Source organism: Falco naumanni, chromosome 1, assembly GCF_017639655.2.
Source record: "Falco naumanni isolate bFalNau1 chromosome 1, bFalNau1.pat, whole genome shotgun sequence".
Taxonomy (NCBI): Eukaryota; Metazoa; Chordata; class Aves; order Falconiformes; family Falconidae; genus Falco; species Falco naumanni.
In genome coordinates, this window is record NC_054054.1 from 110,936,609 (window position 1) to 110,955,006 (window position 18,398).

At 44.5% G+C, this 18,398-nt stretch overlaps 1 protein-coding gene across 1 annotated transcript in view; it reads left to right on the forward strand.

Annotated features, from left to right (window-relative positions):
- Positions 1-361: 361 nt before the first annotated feature.
- Positions 362-18,398, forward strand: part of AATF (apoptosis antagonizing transcription factor) — a 55,494-nt gene continuing 37,457 nt past the window's right edge. The window contains exons 1-4 of the mRNA XM_040577940.1: positions 362-463; positions 2,828-3,016; positions 3,675-4,091; positions 4,733-4,870. Coding sequence (XP_040433874.1) covers positions 379-463; positions 2,828-3,016; positions 3,675-4,091; positions 4,733-4,870 — 829 coding nt within the window. The 5' untranslated portion in view covers positions 362-378. The remainder of the gene's footprint in view (positions 464-2,827; positions 3,017-3,674; positions 4,092-4,732; positions 4,871-18,398) is intronic.

Genomic DNA, 18,398 nt, shown 5'->3' on the forward strand with positions numbered 1-18,398 from the left:
AGTTATTAATTCAGTTCTGTGCAGCCAGCGGCGCTAAAAGAAGTGCAACGCTGACTTAAAAGAAATACTTGCAGTATTCGGAACTACACAGCAGAGCGTTGCTGTTGCACCAGTACCAGGGCAGTATTGAGGCGGGTAATTTTATTTATCGCTGTTTTCCCTGGCTGGGCACCTCAGCCCCGAGGGCCGCCTGACGCACGGCGGCCCCTGGCGAAGCCCCGCGGCCCGCTGGGCCGGCTCCCCCCCAGCCACGGCGGCCCGCGGGACCCCGGCCCCTGCGCTGCAGTCGGGCGGGCGCGCGCTAGGACCCGGCCCCGTCCCGCCGCTCCGCGCTGCCCCGGCCCCGCCCCTCCCTCTCGCCCGCCCTCCCGTGAGAAGATGGCGGCGCCCTTGGCGCAGCAGCTGCAGGAGCTGCTCGACCCCCGGCCCAGCCTGCGCGACCCCGAGGACGACGCGGAGGAAGGTGAGGGAGGTCTGGGAGGAGGCTTTAACGCCCGCGGCTGGCGGGGGCGGGCTGGGGCGGCCCGGGCGCCGCCAGGACCTGCCGCACGTGGTGCCGCGGCGGCGCTGGGCCCAGGCCCGGGGCCCCCTCAGCCTCCTCCATCGCTGTCGGCCGCGGGCGGGGGCCGCTCCCCCCGCTGCGCCCCCAGCCCCGGGCCGCCCCCGCCCGCCAGGAGCCCGGGAGTGGGGCTGCGGCGGGGCCAGGGTTCCCTCAGGGGTCGGCGCTCTCTTAGGGATCGGGGCTGCCTCGGGGGCCGGCGCTCCCTCAGGGGGCTCCCTCGGGGATCGGGGCTCTCTCAGGGGCTGGTGCCCCCTCAGCACCACGCAGGCCCCCAGCAGGCCAGGCTGTGCGGGGCCAGACTGGGGAGTGGATCCGGCTGGAAATTGCCGGGTAAAGAGCCATAAAGGCACAGCGCCGGGGCGGGAGTGCTTCCCCCGCTGGGGCGCGGTGGCAGCCCCCTCGGCACACCCCATGCCCCGAGCAGGCCGCAGCGCGCTGCACCTGTGTCCTTTGACACTTGCCAGTGAGCAGCTGTCAATTTAAATTTTTAATCGACCTCTTTTTGCCTTAGTTATGATTTTTGAGACGTTTCGTCCCTTTCCCCATGACATGTAGGTGGCGGTGTCATCTTCGAGGTTTCCAGGCTGGTGCCTCGCCTCTTGAGATAGCCAGGTCACCGTCACGTGCAGGCAGCGCCTGGCTTTAGGAGGTGCGAGGCACAAGTCGTGGTAAACATTGTGCCAGCTACCCTGGTTCTGCTATACAAGCATATATGAGAGCAGTAGTATCTTGCAAACAACGTTTTAGTAACCCCTGAGGAAATTAGTGTAGTTAGCAAAGGCTTTTTCCCATTTTAGTAATCACAGTTTAGTTTCAGACTTCATACAGGGCGTAGATGTAGTGTTAGCAACATGGTGTAACAATGGAGTTGGCAGTCCTGGGTTATTGGTGGGACTTGGTGATATTAAAGGTCTTTTCCAACCTAAATGATTCTATGATTTTAGTGGTGCCAAGACTGAGAAGGCCAGAAGATCTGTCGAACGTCACAGGTCATTCTGCATCTGCCCCTCTTGCCTGGTCATTCCTTGGTGCTGAGCATCTCACCGTCCTCCTGTACCTGGAGTGACAATATTTAGACCAGATCTTGTTGCTTTGGTTATGAGCAGGAGGTTTTTTCCCTTTCCCCCTGCTTCTGCTTCAAGTAAACACTGTATGTGAGGCATTAACATTTCCAAACACACATTAAAAGAGCACTTAGCGATGTTCAGCCAGTTGGATCACTCAATTGGTTGAACAAAGCTAACCCTGTAATTTTGCACACAGAGTGTCTTGCACATGAATGAAAATAGGGAGGGAGTACAGTATGATGTGTTTTCTTTGCTGGACTGTCCTATTCCTCTGTCTTGGAGAAGATGGGTATGAAAGAGATTAATAACCACAGTGAAATTATTTTATCTGTTTAGGCTTTCTAAAATGTTGACATATTTATATGGCTTGTATGTATAGCAAGAGGTCAAAGTGCATCTGAATTGCCTCTTTTAATCTGTAAGCGTGAAGTGAGTGAAGGCATTCCAGCTTCGCTGAGCCCTTCACCTGGAGGACTCTACTTCTCATGAGACCCTTGTGAATCCGTGGAAGGGCTTGGATAAGTCTAGGTTGTTTAGCACTTCATATGTGTTCTTTGAAATAAAGAGGAGTCAGGGAAGAAAGTGTAAATGTAGGCAATATTCATTAAAAAAAAAAATCAGCAGGATTTTTTTGGCGTTTGTTAATAAACATCAATCTCTGCATTGTGGGTGAGCCCTGTGGTACCAAGTGTGTAGACAGAGCAGTCCAGAGTACTGAGAGGGGCGTTTAAATTGGTCCGTTAACATCTCCCTTTCTCCTGCAAAGATTAACCTGTCAGGTGGGAGAACACCTTTGGCTGCAGAGAGGTCACAAGATGTTTTCTGAAAAATACCCTTAGAGCTGTCTTATCTCTTCTGCTAAGTCTGAAGTGTTACTTTCCTCAGTGGTTCCTAGGCCGGGCTGGTGTTGATCTACACAAAACCCGGCTTTGAGGCTTTTTCTCTGCCTTTGATTCCCCAGCAACCTTTCCCTCTTTGCAGAAAATTAGTGTACTGGCTTTCCTTTGCCCAGCAGGAAAAAGCTTTGCTCCCTCTCAAAACCCAAAAATCAGACTTCCATGTGAGGCCGTGTTGCCCTCCAGCTCACCTGTTTGTTTGTAGCGCATGAGGAGTTTTCCGTGTCCCCTTCCTGCAGCAACTTGTAATTTGAAGCTCTCTTCAGTTTAGACACCCCTCCCTCTCTTTTTCTTCCCCACAGCTACAGTTGCTAAAGTGATTGACAAATTTGAGGATGAAACCGCAGATGACATTTTGCCTGTTGGTAACATACGAAAAAAAGTTTCAGCATCTCTCTTGGAAGCTGATAAAAGGTACAGTGGAAAGGCTACGTCTCGCAAAGCTTTGAGGGAAGAACTCTGGGGTGATGCTCTGTCTGAAGAAGGATCTGGTAAGAAATCTCATTTCTTTCCCCTTTTCAACAGACTAATCAAAATTCGATGTTGGCATGTTAACTGAGCTAGTGCTGTCTGTTGAACTGAGGTGACAAACTTAAGGTTCCCATTACAGGGCAATAAACAGATACAATGGAGTTGGACATCTTGAAGTGCCTTTCCAGAATTCAGGCTGTATTTTTTGGCCTGAGGGAAAGGGAAATCCTAAAGAGGAGGTCACTTCTATAAATTGAGGAAAGAGTGTGACTAAGTTTAAGGTGAGATTCATGCACTGACCGAACATTGTGTGGAGGAAAAGAAACAGCTCCCATTTTTAAGCCAATATATCTTGGGGACTGCAAGTATATACAGATTCTCATTAAAAATGCATATAGCAAATTCTGACCATGTTGTTTGATTATCATGTCATTGTTTAGTGGGAAAGCTGAGCCATGGATCTACTAATCGTGGCTGCAGAAAATGTGAGCTGAGATCTTTTTGTGAATATGGCCTTGCATTTCCTTTTTTTAGCCAAAACGAAGAGTAGCATCATACCCAAATAAAATGGAATTTGGAGCTCAAGTAGCCCAAACCGTTAGCTATTGATGATGCATCCTACAAAAGTGGCACATTCTGCTGGTAAGCAAATAATTTTTTTTCCCTTTTAATTGTTAGCTGAAGAAGCATTAGATGAATGGTACAGCAGCAGCGAAGATTCAGAAGAGGATGACAGCTTAGGCACTAAAACGAAGGAGAAGCCCAGCAGTGCTGGCAGTGACCAGGAGGATGACTTGGAAGATGATGAGGAGACAGATCTGTCTGTCAAGGCTAAGGCATCAAAGTTAAGTTTCCAGAATATCACAGACTTTGAGAAATTTACAGAGGGGATGGATGATACAGGAAGCAGTGAAGGGGAAGATGATGACGATTCCAGCATGGAAGAAGGAAGTGAGGAGGAGGAGTATGGGAGTGAAAACCACATTGATATAAAGGAAACCAAAGACAGTGAAGATGATGGGGGTGTGATGACATTCTCAAAAGGACAAGAGGATGAAGAAGTAGAAAAGGGAAAAGCTGTGAGGAACCAGCTAGGTTTGTGCATGTTTGCTTTGTGTTTTGACAAGACTTTCACCTTGCTGACACTATAGAAACTGGCCGTGTTAGGAACCACTTCACCATGTTAACATGCTGTTAGCATATTGCATGTGCATGCTACAGCAGCCCTAGTCATTTGCAAATGTTCTGCCAAATCTGCTGTGCAAGCTGATGTCACTGCTGCTGCAAAATCTCGTGTTATGAAGTGCATTTATCCACTGGCTTAATTGAACCAGTATTGAATATATTTGTGGGATGGGGACATCCTACGCTAGTAGTGCTGTGCAATGATGCTGATACTGCTTCTGTTTCTTTTCAAAATATAATATTGAATGCAATTTCTTCCTATCTGTCCTATTAAACTATCAAACTTCCACTTGCAGAATGTCCTTTTAACAGTAAAACAAAGGGATGGATCACAGAATTGCAGTCAGGACCATAGGGTGGGATGCTGCTTGGTCCAGAGACATTTTCTGGTACCAATTCTGTGCTGGGTCAGCGCACGCAAAGAATTGCCCTAACCTGGAGTAATTTAGCTCAAAGGAGAGGGCCTGTGCTGTTAAGTCAGCAGCTCCTTCAGAAGGAGCAAATGCTTTGGCTTGCTAAATAATTGTTTTATTTTCTCTTTTGTTATGAAGCACTGTGGGATCAATTATTGGAAGGGAGAATCAAGATGCAGAAGGCACTCATGACAGTCAACCGGCTTCCACAGCCAGATACCTACCCAATCTTCAGAAAGGAAGGTGGACAAGAATTTGACAATGCTGTCGAGATCTGTAAGAATTCTTTAACCTTTCTACTTTGGTTAGACTGCTGTAGCCAGTATGTTTTGCCTGTGGGGGAAAGTGTTAATGGGAAAGTGAGGGCTTTGGGTTGCATGTCTTTAGTATTAGCTGTTGGTTTGTATTGCCTTAAACATTAATTAGATACTGTGCAAACAGAAACCAAAAACTGTTCGCTACCCCAAAGAAAATGTCTCCTGTCACCCGTGTGTGTATATGCCTAGTTGATCTCTGCTGGTGGCCTGTCATCACTTACGTGTTGTTGGTTAGTCTCAGCTCAAGTCCTGCTGTGATTTCTAGCTTGCTTATCAAATTTGGTTTGTGCTCTATCTTAGAAATAATAGGTTTGGTTATTGCTGTTGGGTGCCGCGTTAGGATGCTTCTTTGTCCAGAGACACCTTGTGGTACCAATCTTGTGCTGGGTCAGTGAACACAAAGATTTGCCCTAACCAGGAGTAATGTAGCACAAAGGAGAGGGCCTGTGCTGTTTGATCAACAGCAAATATCTTTTCAGCTTGGAGCTGCTGCTTCTGTTTGTTTTTTTAGGATTACTATTAATTATACCAATCTGATGAAATTTGTACTCGATTCTCCAATATGGCAAATACAGTGTGCATGCTCCACTTGATAAGTGCAAAGTAGTCAAAAACTCCATAAAAGTGTGTTGTGGGTCTATTTAATTTTTAGGATTGGACGCCTTTTTTTCTAGTCTTAAGGAAATCCACAGGGAGATAAATGTCTGGTATGTTATCCTTAGGAATAAACGCTAACTACTTCAGGTATCGGTTGGTGCCCATTCCTCCCTGACATGTTATTTTCTGTCAAAACCCAGACAGATGACAGTATTTACAGAGCACAGATTCTGATCACACTGATCAGAAATTAATGAACTTCATAGGATATTCTTCCAGTGATTTGTGAATTATAAAGATAAGCTCAGTAGCATTTTAAAGCTTGCCAGGGTGGTTATCCCTTTCACTTCTATTTCTTCATTCCCAATCTTGAGATACTGTTGACTTCTCACAACGTTTGAGCCCCATAGGTGAGCACCTTATGGGAACCAGTTGGTAGGAAACACCATAGTGGTGCCTGCAGCCTTTCATGTTAAAGGCCGGAGGTGCCATTGGGGCCATCTGCCTGGCTGTGGTTGTATATCCACTCAGCCACACCGTGCCAGTCGGTACATGCTGTAGTGATACCTGTGCATGGAGAAATTTTGGCCTGGGCTGGCACAAGTCATCTTAAAACTGGGTTAGGAACTTCCGCCATCGTTGAACTTGACCCTGAATCTTGCCCCTACACCAAGTTTTGACTCGTCTTACAGCTTACACCTGATTTGAACATGGCAGCTAATCAGCATATCTGCAGTTAGAGCATATGATATAGTTTATATTTTAAAGTTAGCTCTGCTGCTTTAAATGAAATGATTAAAGAAAGAAAGGCAAACTCCCAACAATACTAAGCTGACCTTTCAGTGAAATACATGTTATTAATGTATTTAATGAGATGCATTACAAACTGCACTGAGCACCATGTTTCATTACAGGTCTAAAATGCAATATCATTAAAGACCTTTAACAGAAACAATGGTTGACATTTTGATATTTCCCATAAGCAAAATACATCCAAGAACATGGAGTATAATACTGTACACGGTACAGCAGAGAGGCTAATCTCTCAGTTGTCCAGAACACTAAAGGAAAATCCACTGTTAATAACTGCTCAGTGATTCCCTGCCCACCCTCTTCTCATAATCTGAACAGGAAAGTTGCCTTGGTACACTCTGATGTTTCTGGTAGCCTGGGTTCATGTTCTGTATTTCATCTGTAAAAACAGCAGGAAAATAAAGCTGGGTGGACCTGTGCAAATTCAGCAGAGGAAGTGCTCGGACTGACAGACCAGAAAATAATGAATGTAGGAACATTCTTCTACTACTGCACTTGTTTAGTGTTCTGTGGCGCTTTCTAAGGGACCAAAGTTATATTCCTTCTTTTACTTATATATTTATTTTTTAATTAAATCTGGAACTCTACAGAAAGTAGGTTACAGTAAATAGTAATTTTTTATAAGCTACGCTATTGTCCAGTGCAGCTACCTTTCACTGCCTTGCAAAGATGCTCTTTGTAGAAGTTACAAAGTGCCAAACATGAAATAAGGAGTAAACTTATATGTGAAGATCTTATGAAAGACTAGGGGGTGTAGCTGGTGTTACGTGGCAAGGACCCATTTCTCTCAGTTTGCTGTGTTGGGCGCTGTGAGAGGGACTCATGTCCAATCGACAGCTAGAGCTTTACCTGGTGGGCAGTCTGAGCTGTGTTACATTGTCACTCACAGAGCTTCTGCCTGGATAACAGGGCTGGGACCTGTTGGTTCAGGAGGTGAAACAAAGTCCTTTCTGAAAATATACATCATGATACATTTAAAGTTCTTTCATGAATTGATGCACCTCGATTTACGAGAAGGGGAAAAAAATCTCACTTATTATAAATCACCTTCCAGTAAAAGTCTTAGTTTTTAGCTGATCAAGTGGTTTGGTGTAGTGGCTTCTATAAAAACAAATTTTTTTTTACTCGATTTTGAACAGTGATGTAATGGGCTGGGTGAACATTTGTGGACTCCTGAGTTCTCATCCCAGTTGCATTACCAGCTTATGGGTAGGATCCCATTCCCCAGGCTGGAAAAATTAGAAGAACTGTGCAGGAGAAAGTTTAAAAGATGAGTGGAAGAGAGGACTTTGTAAGTACTGAATCTTGAGATAATCGTGACATTGACACTGTTTTGGACTGGATGGTACTCTCCTTTCAGGGAAGCCTCAGCACTTCTTTCCAAATCCACAAAATACATTTGGCGTGCTTTCAGTCACCTTCATGGAGTACATGGAAATGATTTCGCGTTCAAGTTGCACAAAGCATTTGGTGCCAAAAGTTCTGACTCTGGGTGTACACTGTAGCCAGCTGAAGGCAGGATGGCACGGACAGGTCTTGGCACCCAGGTCTCTCTGAGGTCCTGGACAAGTCCCTTGCATGTCTTTGAAAGCTGCCCCAAATGCTTTCAGTGACTTATCCCAAGTCCTTCCATTTCTCATGAAATTTCTGCTCTATGCTCACAGGAAGGAAGAAATTTTTGAAATGGAAAATGGTCCTTCGAGTATTTGCCTCTTTGGTATCTCCCACTTGTGACAACCCTCGATGCAGCCAGTGGTGGTAGGGAAATTCCCTGAGGGTTTGAGTATAATTGTGTTAAAGAGTAGACAGCAATGCTCAACAGCATTTGCAGTTTTAAAGCCAGATCTGAGTGAAAATGGTAAGGTCATGCATGTTTTCCAAATTTTGAGATTGGAGGTTACAAAACCTCAAGTGTTTGATTTATTATTTTTGTAATCTTTCATGAAATAATTTTTTAAAAACAAATGATACAGTGTGCTTTGGACAGTCTTGGATTCCTGAGATCTCAGGTTCTGGTGGATGATTTACTGCAAAATTGCTTATAAATTGAAGTAGAAAATGTTTTGCAGACCTGGCAGCTTTCAGGCTTCACACCCATTTGTCACCCAGCATTTCCCTTTGTGTATAGAACAAGAATTAATTAGGCTGCACTGCAGGAAAAGTTTATGGCCATAATTTATATAGGATGAATTTCTGTTTAAAGAGACAGCATTGCTTTGTTTGCACTGTCTTACTTTTTCTTTCCTTTTTTTTTTTTTAATTTTTAATTATATTCCAGATTTTTTTCTGTCACCCTTTTTACATACAAATTGGAGACTGAACTGTGGTCATGGAGCTCATGTTTATTCCTGTTTTGCATCCATGGAGAAAGTCTGAATGGTTTTTAATACTGAAATCACAGTGGCTGTGCGCTGAATGCGGGAATGTGGTGCAAATGTTTAACGTTTAATGCACTGCACACGTGAACTCCCACAGCTTACGTGTCTGAGATGCTGCTGCCTAGAGTGGTCTGTTTCTCCAAGATACATTTGTATTCTCTTGCACGGTATCTTCCAGTCTAGTCCAGGGCTTGAGATGTTGCCTCTGTTTGGGGTCTTGCACGTTCAATTAATGTTTTTCATAATCAATGCAAGTCAGAATTTGCAATCTGCTCCTGATTTGCACATTAAAGAGACCCATTAATTAAAAATTCCAATCCCTGGCATGTTCCCGCAGGATCCTTGCATTATTTACATAGAAAAAGAGTGCAAGGTGCAAGTTTCTGTGCTGTGTCTCTGCACAGATTGCATGCCTGCCATTCATATTTCTGTGTATGTTTTCAAGGGGGAGGAAGGTTAGGAGTGGATTTCATGAAAATGTCACCAAAAATTACCTCAAGGGCAAGAAAGAGCCAAAGAAGAGGTGGAAGCAACATTAGTGAAGACACATCCAATGTCAGGAATTAACAGTTCCTAGGTATGAGGCTTGTTATGTTAAATCTTGATACAGTGACAAAACCCTCACAGCTAACTGGGGGGCAGGGGGGCAGCAGGAGCTTTAGGAAATGGTATCTCTCAATCGAGAAAGGCTAGAAGCTATTGTTCTATGTGCCCTGGGTAGCTAGGCTTCCCGATACAGTCATGTAGCTCTGTTTCTGCTATTTTAATTACTTTCTCTTTATAATTCTGGTTAAAAATACTAAGCTGGGAATTTTTCAGTGACTAGTAATTTATGCTCCACAAAAAGAGCTGGGAAATCTAGCTTTTAAATAGTGTAATACGTTATTTTAAGTTTTTAGTTGGCAAGATGAGGAGTTAAAAACATAGGGGAACTTGGGTGAGGATCTTGCGGAAGGCAAGATGCTGGTGGAAATCGCAAGACTTTAGAGGGACGAGTAGTTGTATATGTTTTCATATGTATATGCTTTCACTTTCCAAGAGTTCAATAGGTCCCTGAAAGGTACACTACTGGCTGAATTTTTGTGTGGTTGTGGTTTTTTGTTGGGTTTTTTTTGGTTGGTTGGTTGGTTGTTTTTTTGCTTTGACTTAATCTGTCAGTGGATTAAGAGAAAATACTGGAATCCTGCATTTCTATTTTTCAGCATAAGCTCGAGATAAATTGTTATGGAGAAATGGAGAAAATGCTGGTTTTGGTAAAAGTAGATATGCAGGGTCTGTAAGAATGGGTTTGCTTGCTGAAGGAACAAAAAGTGGGGACAACAAAAATTAACTGTTATTTACACTTTGTAGAGCTGTGGAGAAGTTATACAAAGGTTTGTGATCAATAAGAAAATAAACTTGAATAAAGTGAATCAAATAAAAAAAAATCAAATTAAATGCTCCATGTGCTTGCAAGGCCATTATCCCCAAACCTGCTTGGATTATTAATGTTTTAATGGAGCAGCAGCAGTGAGCTCTGCCTAGCAGCGGCCTGAACTTTTCAGCACAGTGCCTTGTCTACTGCTAATAGATACAGAGTTGTATACAGCTTTTTAAATTCTGCTGAAATTTGTGCATCTTTTCTTAACTCACAGTGATGTTTGAACTTTGATTTGTATTCCCTGTAGTCAGCTAGGTCTTATTTTCCTGATGACTGTGATGTTACCCTAGACGATTCATCCATGGACATCCTCTGTGGCTGCGAGCTAGTGGCATTGCATCCATGCATGGAACACAATTCCAGTGTTCCTTGTGTCCAAGGAGGGTGCATTATCCAGAAAAAACATTGTTTCCCCCATTATAGAGCATTTCTGTGGTATCCCCTTTGAAATTCCTCCAGAAGAATTGTTGCATTGGGCTCACAAAAGAGATGAGCTTGTATTGGAGTCAGGGCGTTGAAGAGTGCTGCAGTTAGCACAGCAGGCTGATGAGCGATGCTGCAGCCCGTGACCTTGTTCGCTCTAGAAGCAGACTGCACCAGGGCCTGAGGACAGTAGAATAGTGCATTCTTGCCTCTTGGGAATAAGTTAAATGCAGTGATGGAGACCAGTATCCTACCAGCAGTGCTCCTTGCAGCCTGTATGGTGTTGCAGATAGTGTGTTTCTTTGTGGCCACTCTAGGGGTGCAATTACACCTTGAAATAGGAAATGGCAATTGCTGCCTGAACAGTGGTTCCCAGTCCTGCTTTTCCTTCTCCATACTGAGTGTGGACTGCAGAATGGTAGACCGTGTGCAACTTTTACATCCTTCAACATGTGTCTTAAATGGGGTGCTGTGAAGAAACTTCATTCAAAAGAAAGATGTGGAAAGATGAAACAAGGGAAACGAGTGTGAGCTATGTGGAAAGTTTGTAGGAAGCAATCCTTATATGAATAATCTTACCATAGCCAGTTTCTTCAGCTCAGAGTCAGTTGCTGGATAAATTGTATTACATATTGCTTAGTTATTAGTTATCCTTAAGGTGTTACATGTCTGAGGTGCAGCTAGCTGGAGGTTGCTGTTTAATCCTGTTTTATTAAAAAGTAGATCCAAAAGGAGCACTTCCAGAACTTTGCAGGACTTGCCTGGGACTGCACAAGGCTGGGCGTTTGTTGTCTTCCGGGAGATGAAGGAGATGCTGACTTTTTATTCCTGTAATGTGAGGTCCAGGCAAACACTTTTCCTCACCCAGAAATGTCTGTTTCTGGGGGGGGAAATAGGTGCATTTGTAGCCAGAGTGCTGGCAAAGGACTATGCTTCCACCTGGAGCTGTGTGGACCTTTCTAGTAATTGCCTGAGTTGGGCTCTTGGTACGCCAGGTTGGTTAACTGCTCCCGTGACAAATATCTGTGGCTTGTGACTGAACAGCACATTTGTGGATGAGGCCTCTTAAGGATGTGATTAAGAATCCCACTTACATTCATTGCCAGCAGGAGACCTCCAAAGATGCCATGTGTTTTCTGGTTTTACATTCTTGCATATTAAACATTGCTGTATAAATGCTTAACACTTAGTATCTTTCTTTTCTTCTGGGTTGGTTCTGTAATATTTTGCTGAAAAGGGACTCAACACTGGGAGAGATTCTGTTTAGTATCTCTTCAGTGTATGTTTGTTTGTTGGTTCTCAGTGTCTTTTTAATAGAGGATTTTTGCTGGGTTCTGTTCCTCTGATTCCTGGTCCTTAAAAAAAGTAGTAACTACATTCTGTACAACATCCAGGTAAGTCATGTCGAAGAAGCTCATTAAGCATTGACTAACTTTGAATAAGATAAGCCTGCTTTAGGTACTGGAGAACCTGTTTACTTCCTACGCATCCTCCTCTCCACTTGTGCAGCATGCTCTGTCTGATGGGCTCACCCTCTGCCTCGCTCCTTGGCTGCACCTGGTTGTCGTTTTACACATCTGGTTAGAGAAAAGCTGTCAGATGAAATGTGCTTTGTTGACACAGGCTCCGGATTTTTCGGAGAAGCCTGCATGAATCTGCTGCCTATAATTCACTGATAATTTTGTTATCATCTGTATTTGTGGATTACTTTTAAAACTAAAATGCATCCATACGTACATCTGGAGATGATAATGCATTAGTACAGAGCAGGGTAGGTGTCACAGGGGAGTGGGGGAGGAACTGAGGCACAGGGAGATTACACAGTTTCCAGAGGCACAGAGCAGTTACAGGATTAATTGGTGCTAGGCAAGATCATGGACTTAAATATATTCTTGCTTTGAAGATTTTACTGGGAGCCTGCACAAATGTGTGACAGCAGAACTGAGTTTCAAGCCTGAGTGTAAATTATTGTGATCAGATCTAGCCCACTTAAAACTGGTAGTTCATTTTAATTGAATTGTATTAGTCTAGACACTTTATGAATACAAAAAACATCATGCTTGTCGATTCATGCAGGGTTGAATTTGATTTAAATGGATGTGAATGCAGGTGTCCCCAAATTTCACCTTTCCTCTCTGATCTAATGAAGAATCTATTCAACTCCTTTTGGGACTGAGCCAAAGCCTGTTGACATTAATGAAGACTTTTCTCTCGACTGAAATAAATGAATGAATTGGAGCCTTTTCTAGAAATTTTACTGTAATGATCCTGTGCCATTGAGAGCTTTTAGTAAAAACTGGGGTCAGTAAGGGTGATACGCTCCTGGGCTCACGGTTGGCCGTTCTGCATATGTGCCAGCAAGTGAGATGGTAGAGATACAAAGTGAGACACTTTAGACAAAGGCACAGGTCTTGGTTTTGGAGATCTGTTGTTGTTCGTGTGTGTTTGGTTTGGTAATGGGGGTGTGTGATGTTTTGTGCATGTGCAGAATTTGGGCTTTGCAAGGTCCCAGGAAAATGTTTTGTGACTTCTTGTTACTGTCTGTGAATTGTTCAGAAATTCTGTGTGGGAGGTAGTGGAGAAGTGCTGGATGTTTATTTCACGTATAGTTTGGGGCTTTTTTTTCCAGAAAAAAAAAACCCTCTTGCCCTTCCTCACTGATGCCAAGTGTGGTATTTAGTCTTTTTTGAGCGGAATTTTTGTCTGCTTCTCTTGTACAGATGTGGTAAAAAGGAAATGCTCCCATTCTGTAGGTTATCTCCATAGCCATACATGTTGGACACTATTGACGTTTGAGGTTTACTTTAAAGCTGTCATGAATTCTTGTGCAAGAAATGGTAGGAGAGTCCGTAGTTGTTGATCCCGTACAGCCAAACTCTGGACCATGGGATTACACCACACTTAAAGCACATCAAATAGGTTTGCCTACACTTGAGCTTCCCAGGATAATTAGTAGCTAATTAAATTGAGTTTAGCTAAATACTTGTGCATGTTAGCTTGTATACTCCACAAAAAAGATGCAGGGAAACAAAGGCTTGCAGAGCATCCAGACAAGCATGTGCAAATGTCAGCTAACTCGGATTAATTGGCAATTGGTTACCTTGAGATGGAAACTCGGTGCTTGTCATGATAGATATAATTAATGGCCTGGTATTATGTGGAGAGGTCAGTCTAGATGGGCTAATGTTCCATTCTGGCCTTAATATCTAGATAACTATGAAATTTCACATTTCCTCTTCCTTTCTCATTCTTGCATATGTACTTGGGGATTCCTGCCTCGCAGAGACGGGAATGCATGCTGTCAGCTTCTTTACATTTACAGTAATGTAAAACATCAGTTTTTATAAATCTCATTTTTACAAGCCCCATCCCCTCCCTGGTTTGGACTGATATCAAGAGATGATGGTTGAGGCAAATCAGTAGAGCATGAACTTCATGGAAGTGTTTCTCTTTCCCTTCTCAGCTTTCCCCCTCCCCCAGTCCCCACTAATAAAATCCTTGAATACCAAACCTTTTATTCTGTTGTTGCATCTAGTTATTTTCTTTACTTTTAGCAAACTCATCTGTGTCTGATCCTGTTGTCCTTACTGTCAAATGCAGTCATATTAGAGTGAAAGGGCTAAATTGAGTCTGTTCTGTAACTCTTTGGGAGTCAGTTGAACTGCTTGTGTGAAAGAGGTTTGCAGCATTGGCTCCTTTGTGCTGAAGGAATACAATTTTCCCCTCTGCAAAGGCTTTGCATCATTTGCATTCCAATGGAACCAGCAAATTGGGCCTTCGGTGTGGAGCAGACCTTTTTATTGCAATTGGCAGAAAAGTCGACCTTTTCCTACTGTCATTTGATAAAATTCCACAATCTTGGTGTTTTGGGAAGCGTGAAGGGAATGTTACTGCCATAATTCCCTAAAATGACCTGGACAGATTTACAAGTGCTTTGTGCTAGGATTCAGCTTAAGTGCGTGAGAAATGTGTATGTAACTATACCACCCCTAAAAAAAATCAGATCACTCTCTGCTGCCAGAGGGCTCTAGGCTGGCTGGTGTAGCTTCTGTCTGATGCTTATCAGTAGCCTTCTGCTTCTGTGCCATCTTGGGTTTGGGGCACCAGGATGTACAGGGTGCAAATCTGAAGATAGTGATAGTCCTGCCTGCACCATGTTGTTGCTCCTACGGTTAGTTACGCAGCGGGAATTACAGAAAAGCTGTTGTCCAAAGCCCTGTGTTTAAGATGCAATACCTGGAGGAATTCCCCCCGCCTTTTCCTGGCTGGTAATGTTGCTCTGCTGTTGGGAATATAGAGCAAGCTCCAAAAGTAATACTGACAGACTTCAGAATTATGATACACTGGAGCTCTGGCGTAATTCTTTGTTGAAGAAGTTAGAGGCCTAAAATGTTAAGGCTTATTGTTATTCTGAGTTGATAATCTCTGCCTTGCTTTAATAATTTTTCCTCATGCCTGGATAGCCTGCGAGTTGCACAATAATCACTCACACAGCTTTGTAATCAATGCCCAAAGTAATAGGATTCCGCTGGCCAACGGCAATTAATAAATTTGTGTCTTTTTTAAAACACTAGCAAGTCGGGCCTGAAATACGACTGACTGGCTTTCCTCATTTGCATATTTATTGCAGTGGAAAAATTCTTGCCGAATGATTGATGTTGAGCCTGCCTCTTGAATTCCAAACAGCACATTATTATGAAATGAAAAATGCCGGCCATACAGTTGATTAAAGTTGAAGACAGTGGAATCGGTGTTTTTTAAGATTGTGGGAGAATTAAAGGCATATTTTAATAGATGTTGACAAGAAGTGAACTAACAAAAGCAAAGCAAAGGATTTGCTTGAAAAGATTTAATCAAACGTGTTTCGTGGGGGATTAATTGCTGGGGATGACTAGTGCAAGTGGCTGGCTTGTGGATTTGAATGAGAAGTATTGTTCTCAGGCCAGCATATTGAGTGCCATTTTGACCTGTAGTTTAACTCCTGTCCCACAGTCGTTTGAAAGGAGTGAAAATTTCCCCTCTTCATCTGAATGTTGGGATAAACGCATGTACCAGATAAAGATACTCTTCATTATGTACGGCTATTAAAATAAAAGAGGCTTGATTCCTCTCCTTCTATTTATTTGCATAGTGTGACCGGTGGGCCGGGCACTGTGCCTGTTCCGTGCAGGGACACGGTGACTCTCCATGGTGGCAGGGGAAACTCTCCCAGTGCTGGGCAGCTCAGCTTTTGCTCTGTGTGTCGTGGTTCAGACACCAGCATTGTTCCAGCTTTTCTGTGTAAGCACTTCATGCAGCCTGTGGAGGTACATGGAAGATTAAAAGCTTGCATGCCGATGATATTCCTGGGATGCCAGATCCTCAGATTTAATTGAGGGGAAACGGTAGTTAATTTCCAGCTTCGGCGTGGGCTCTGAATTGCAGCCGTGTCCTGTGCGTGTGGTGTTCCATGCTAGTACATCATGGTAACGATGCTCTGTTTGTGTTTGCATACAGTGTGGACTCAGTAGCAGGCAGGCACTGTTCTGTAGGGGAGCACCTGCCCCATTAAGCTGTGGAAGGTGCCACAAACATAAAATAATGGTGTGAAAATCCTGGGAGTTTTCACCCCACTTTTTAGGATTCTGTCCCTAACCATTTTACTCCGGATCTGCTGGATGGATGCAGCAGGGTCAGGCGGGGAGGAGTTTGCCTGGTGGAGCAGTTTTGGGAATCCCACTGGTTGGCTCTCTGTGAATACCTTTGAAAGCCTGGCCTTGAGGCACTGGCTTTTTTCCATCGACTTAAAGTGTCTCTGCGTGAGGCCGCTCCCTGCTGCTCCGCACCAGCTGCCGCTCTCCGCAGCTGCCTGGGAAGATGAAATGAGACCCCATTTTTAGAGGTCATGAAAAAGAGCGCAGATATTTTTCTGCGCAGGAAGCTGCCTTGCTGTAGAAATGCTGAACTTACAGCAGCGGGCAAGCACAGAAGCCATCGTGCCTGCAAGTCCCCAGCGCGGCAGCTCTTGGGTTTCAGTGGCAGCGGGAGGCGCAGCTGCCCTTTGCGTGCAGAGAGGGCTGGAGAGGGAGCGCCTGGTGGGGTTGGTGCGCTGCACCCTGGAGCTACCCCACACCGAGGGGGATGCCAGCAGCACAGCCGGTTTGTCCGTAACCACTGGCATTGACAAAATTGATTTTTGTGGTTTGAGAGCAGTAGGACAGATTTCATCTCTGGTGGGTCTCCTGACACTTTGATACATGGCAGTGCTATCCCTGAATGGAGCTAAATACTCCAGGGCTACTTTCTGACTGGGTGAAGGGATGTATAAAATGAGAACATATGAGAGAGTATTAACAGAAAGGCACACTTTGATTTACTGATACTGGCTCCCAGCTTTCTTGGTGGATTGATATGCTGTCTGCTGGATCTGGAACAACTTTTTCACTCCTGTACACAAAATGAAGGGGCTCCCATGGACTCTTAAAAGTGACTCTTACAAGTTAGCATCTCACTACAGACACTCTGAGTCCTATTTAAGCTGGAAGTTATATTCAAACCACGTTTGCTGTGTTCTTGGAGCAGCTGCAGATAGATGCCACTCAGCATCCTTTTTTCTTTCCCAAATGGCAGCTTTAGAAAAGGTTTGGTGGAAGGAGGGGTTGCTTGTTGTCCTGGGTGTAGCTGGCTTCTCCTACACACAGAGTATGACTTCTTGTTCTGGGGATTTCAGTTGCTCGTACTGAAATGTCATAAAGGGATCCAGCTTCTTTTGCTTTTAAGGCAGTGCTGAGCCACCTGTCCTCAAAAAACACAGGTGGGATGTGCAGATGTAACTCCTGGAAAAGGAGATTTTTCTTGCTGGTAATGTATTGGCCCAATGTTAAACATGTCAGTTATGACACTGATGTCCATATCAGGTGGAATATTTACCCTGTCACATTGCAGTGCAGGTTACAAGAGAGATGCAGCAAAGCTGCTGGCAGAGAGGAGGAGAGAAACGATGGGAGAGGCACAGAGGGGTTAACTGGGGTGGTCAGCTATGCCTGTGAAGTCAAGTGTGTGGGGGGGGTTACTTACTGCAATTTACGGTAGTTCAGCTGCTTTGGCAGTGCTGTGCCTGCAGTCACTGACTGCTGCTGGGTGCACTGGGCTGGGAAGGGGCAGCTGGGGATGTCTAAGCTGCAGTTGCTGGCTGAACACAACAGAGCAACTCCCAGAAGTGGTGCTGACGGCAGTTAGTGCATGTAGCTCTGGGCATAAGCTGTTGGCATCAGGATCTTCCTGATGGTGAATGAGTGATGGGAGGGCAGTCATAGAGCTTGAACAGCATTGCCTCAGCCTTGGCCAGTTTGTGATGCTTGTGAAAACCCTAGTGTCAATACTTTCTTGGTCCTGAAAGCTTTAGAAACTGAAAATCAGGGACTGCCTAGGGCTTCACACAGCTTATGGCGGTGGGAGGCCCCTGCTACATGGTCAGGGCTGGCATTGCCTGTGCTCTTAGGAGGTATCGCTGGCTTTGTTCTGTGAACAGAGCGGGGAAGGGAGCAGGAGGTACAAACCTGATGGTTATCACATGTGAAAGCTGCTAGTTGGTTGCCTTAATGTACTAGCGTGCCTGAAAGCTCCATGTTTGTGGCTCTTTTCTGTTTAATTGTCTGTTTCAGACAAGGAGCAGCGTTAAAAAAAATGTGCTGGAGCGGGTAGGAGAGCAGGAGGGTTAGCATCCGGCTTTCTTTCAAAATGACACAGTTTGCATCTATGAAATGGTTTTGTTTTATGCTGCCTTCATTCACTGATAGATTCAGTCTTCTCCCCGAAGCAGACAGTGTAAAGGCAGATGAGGGCATTAGAGGGAAGAGAAGGTGAAGAGAGAGAGG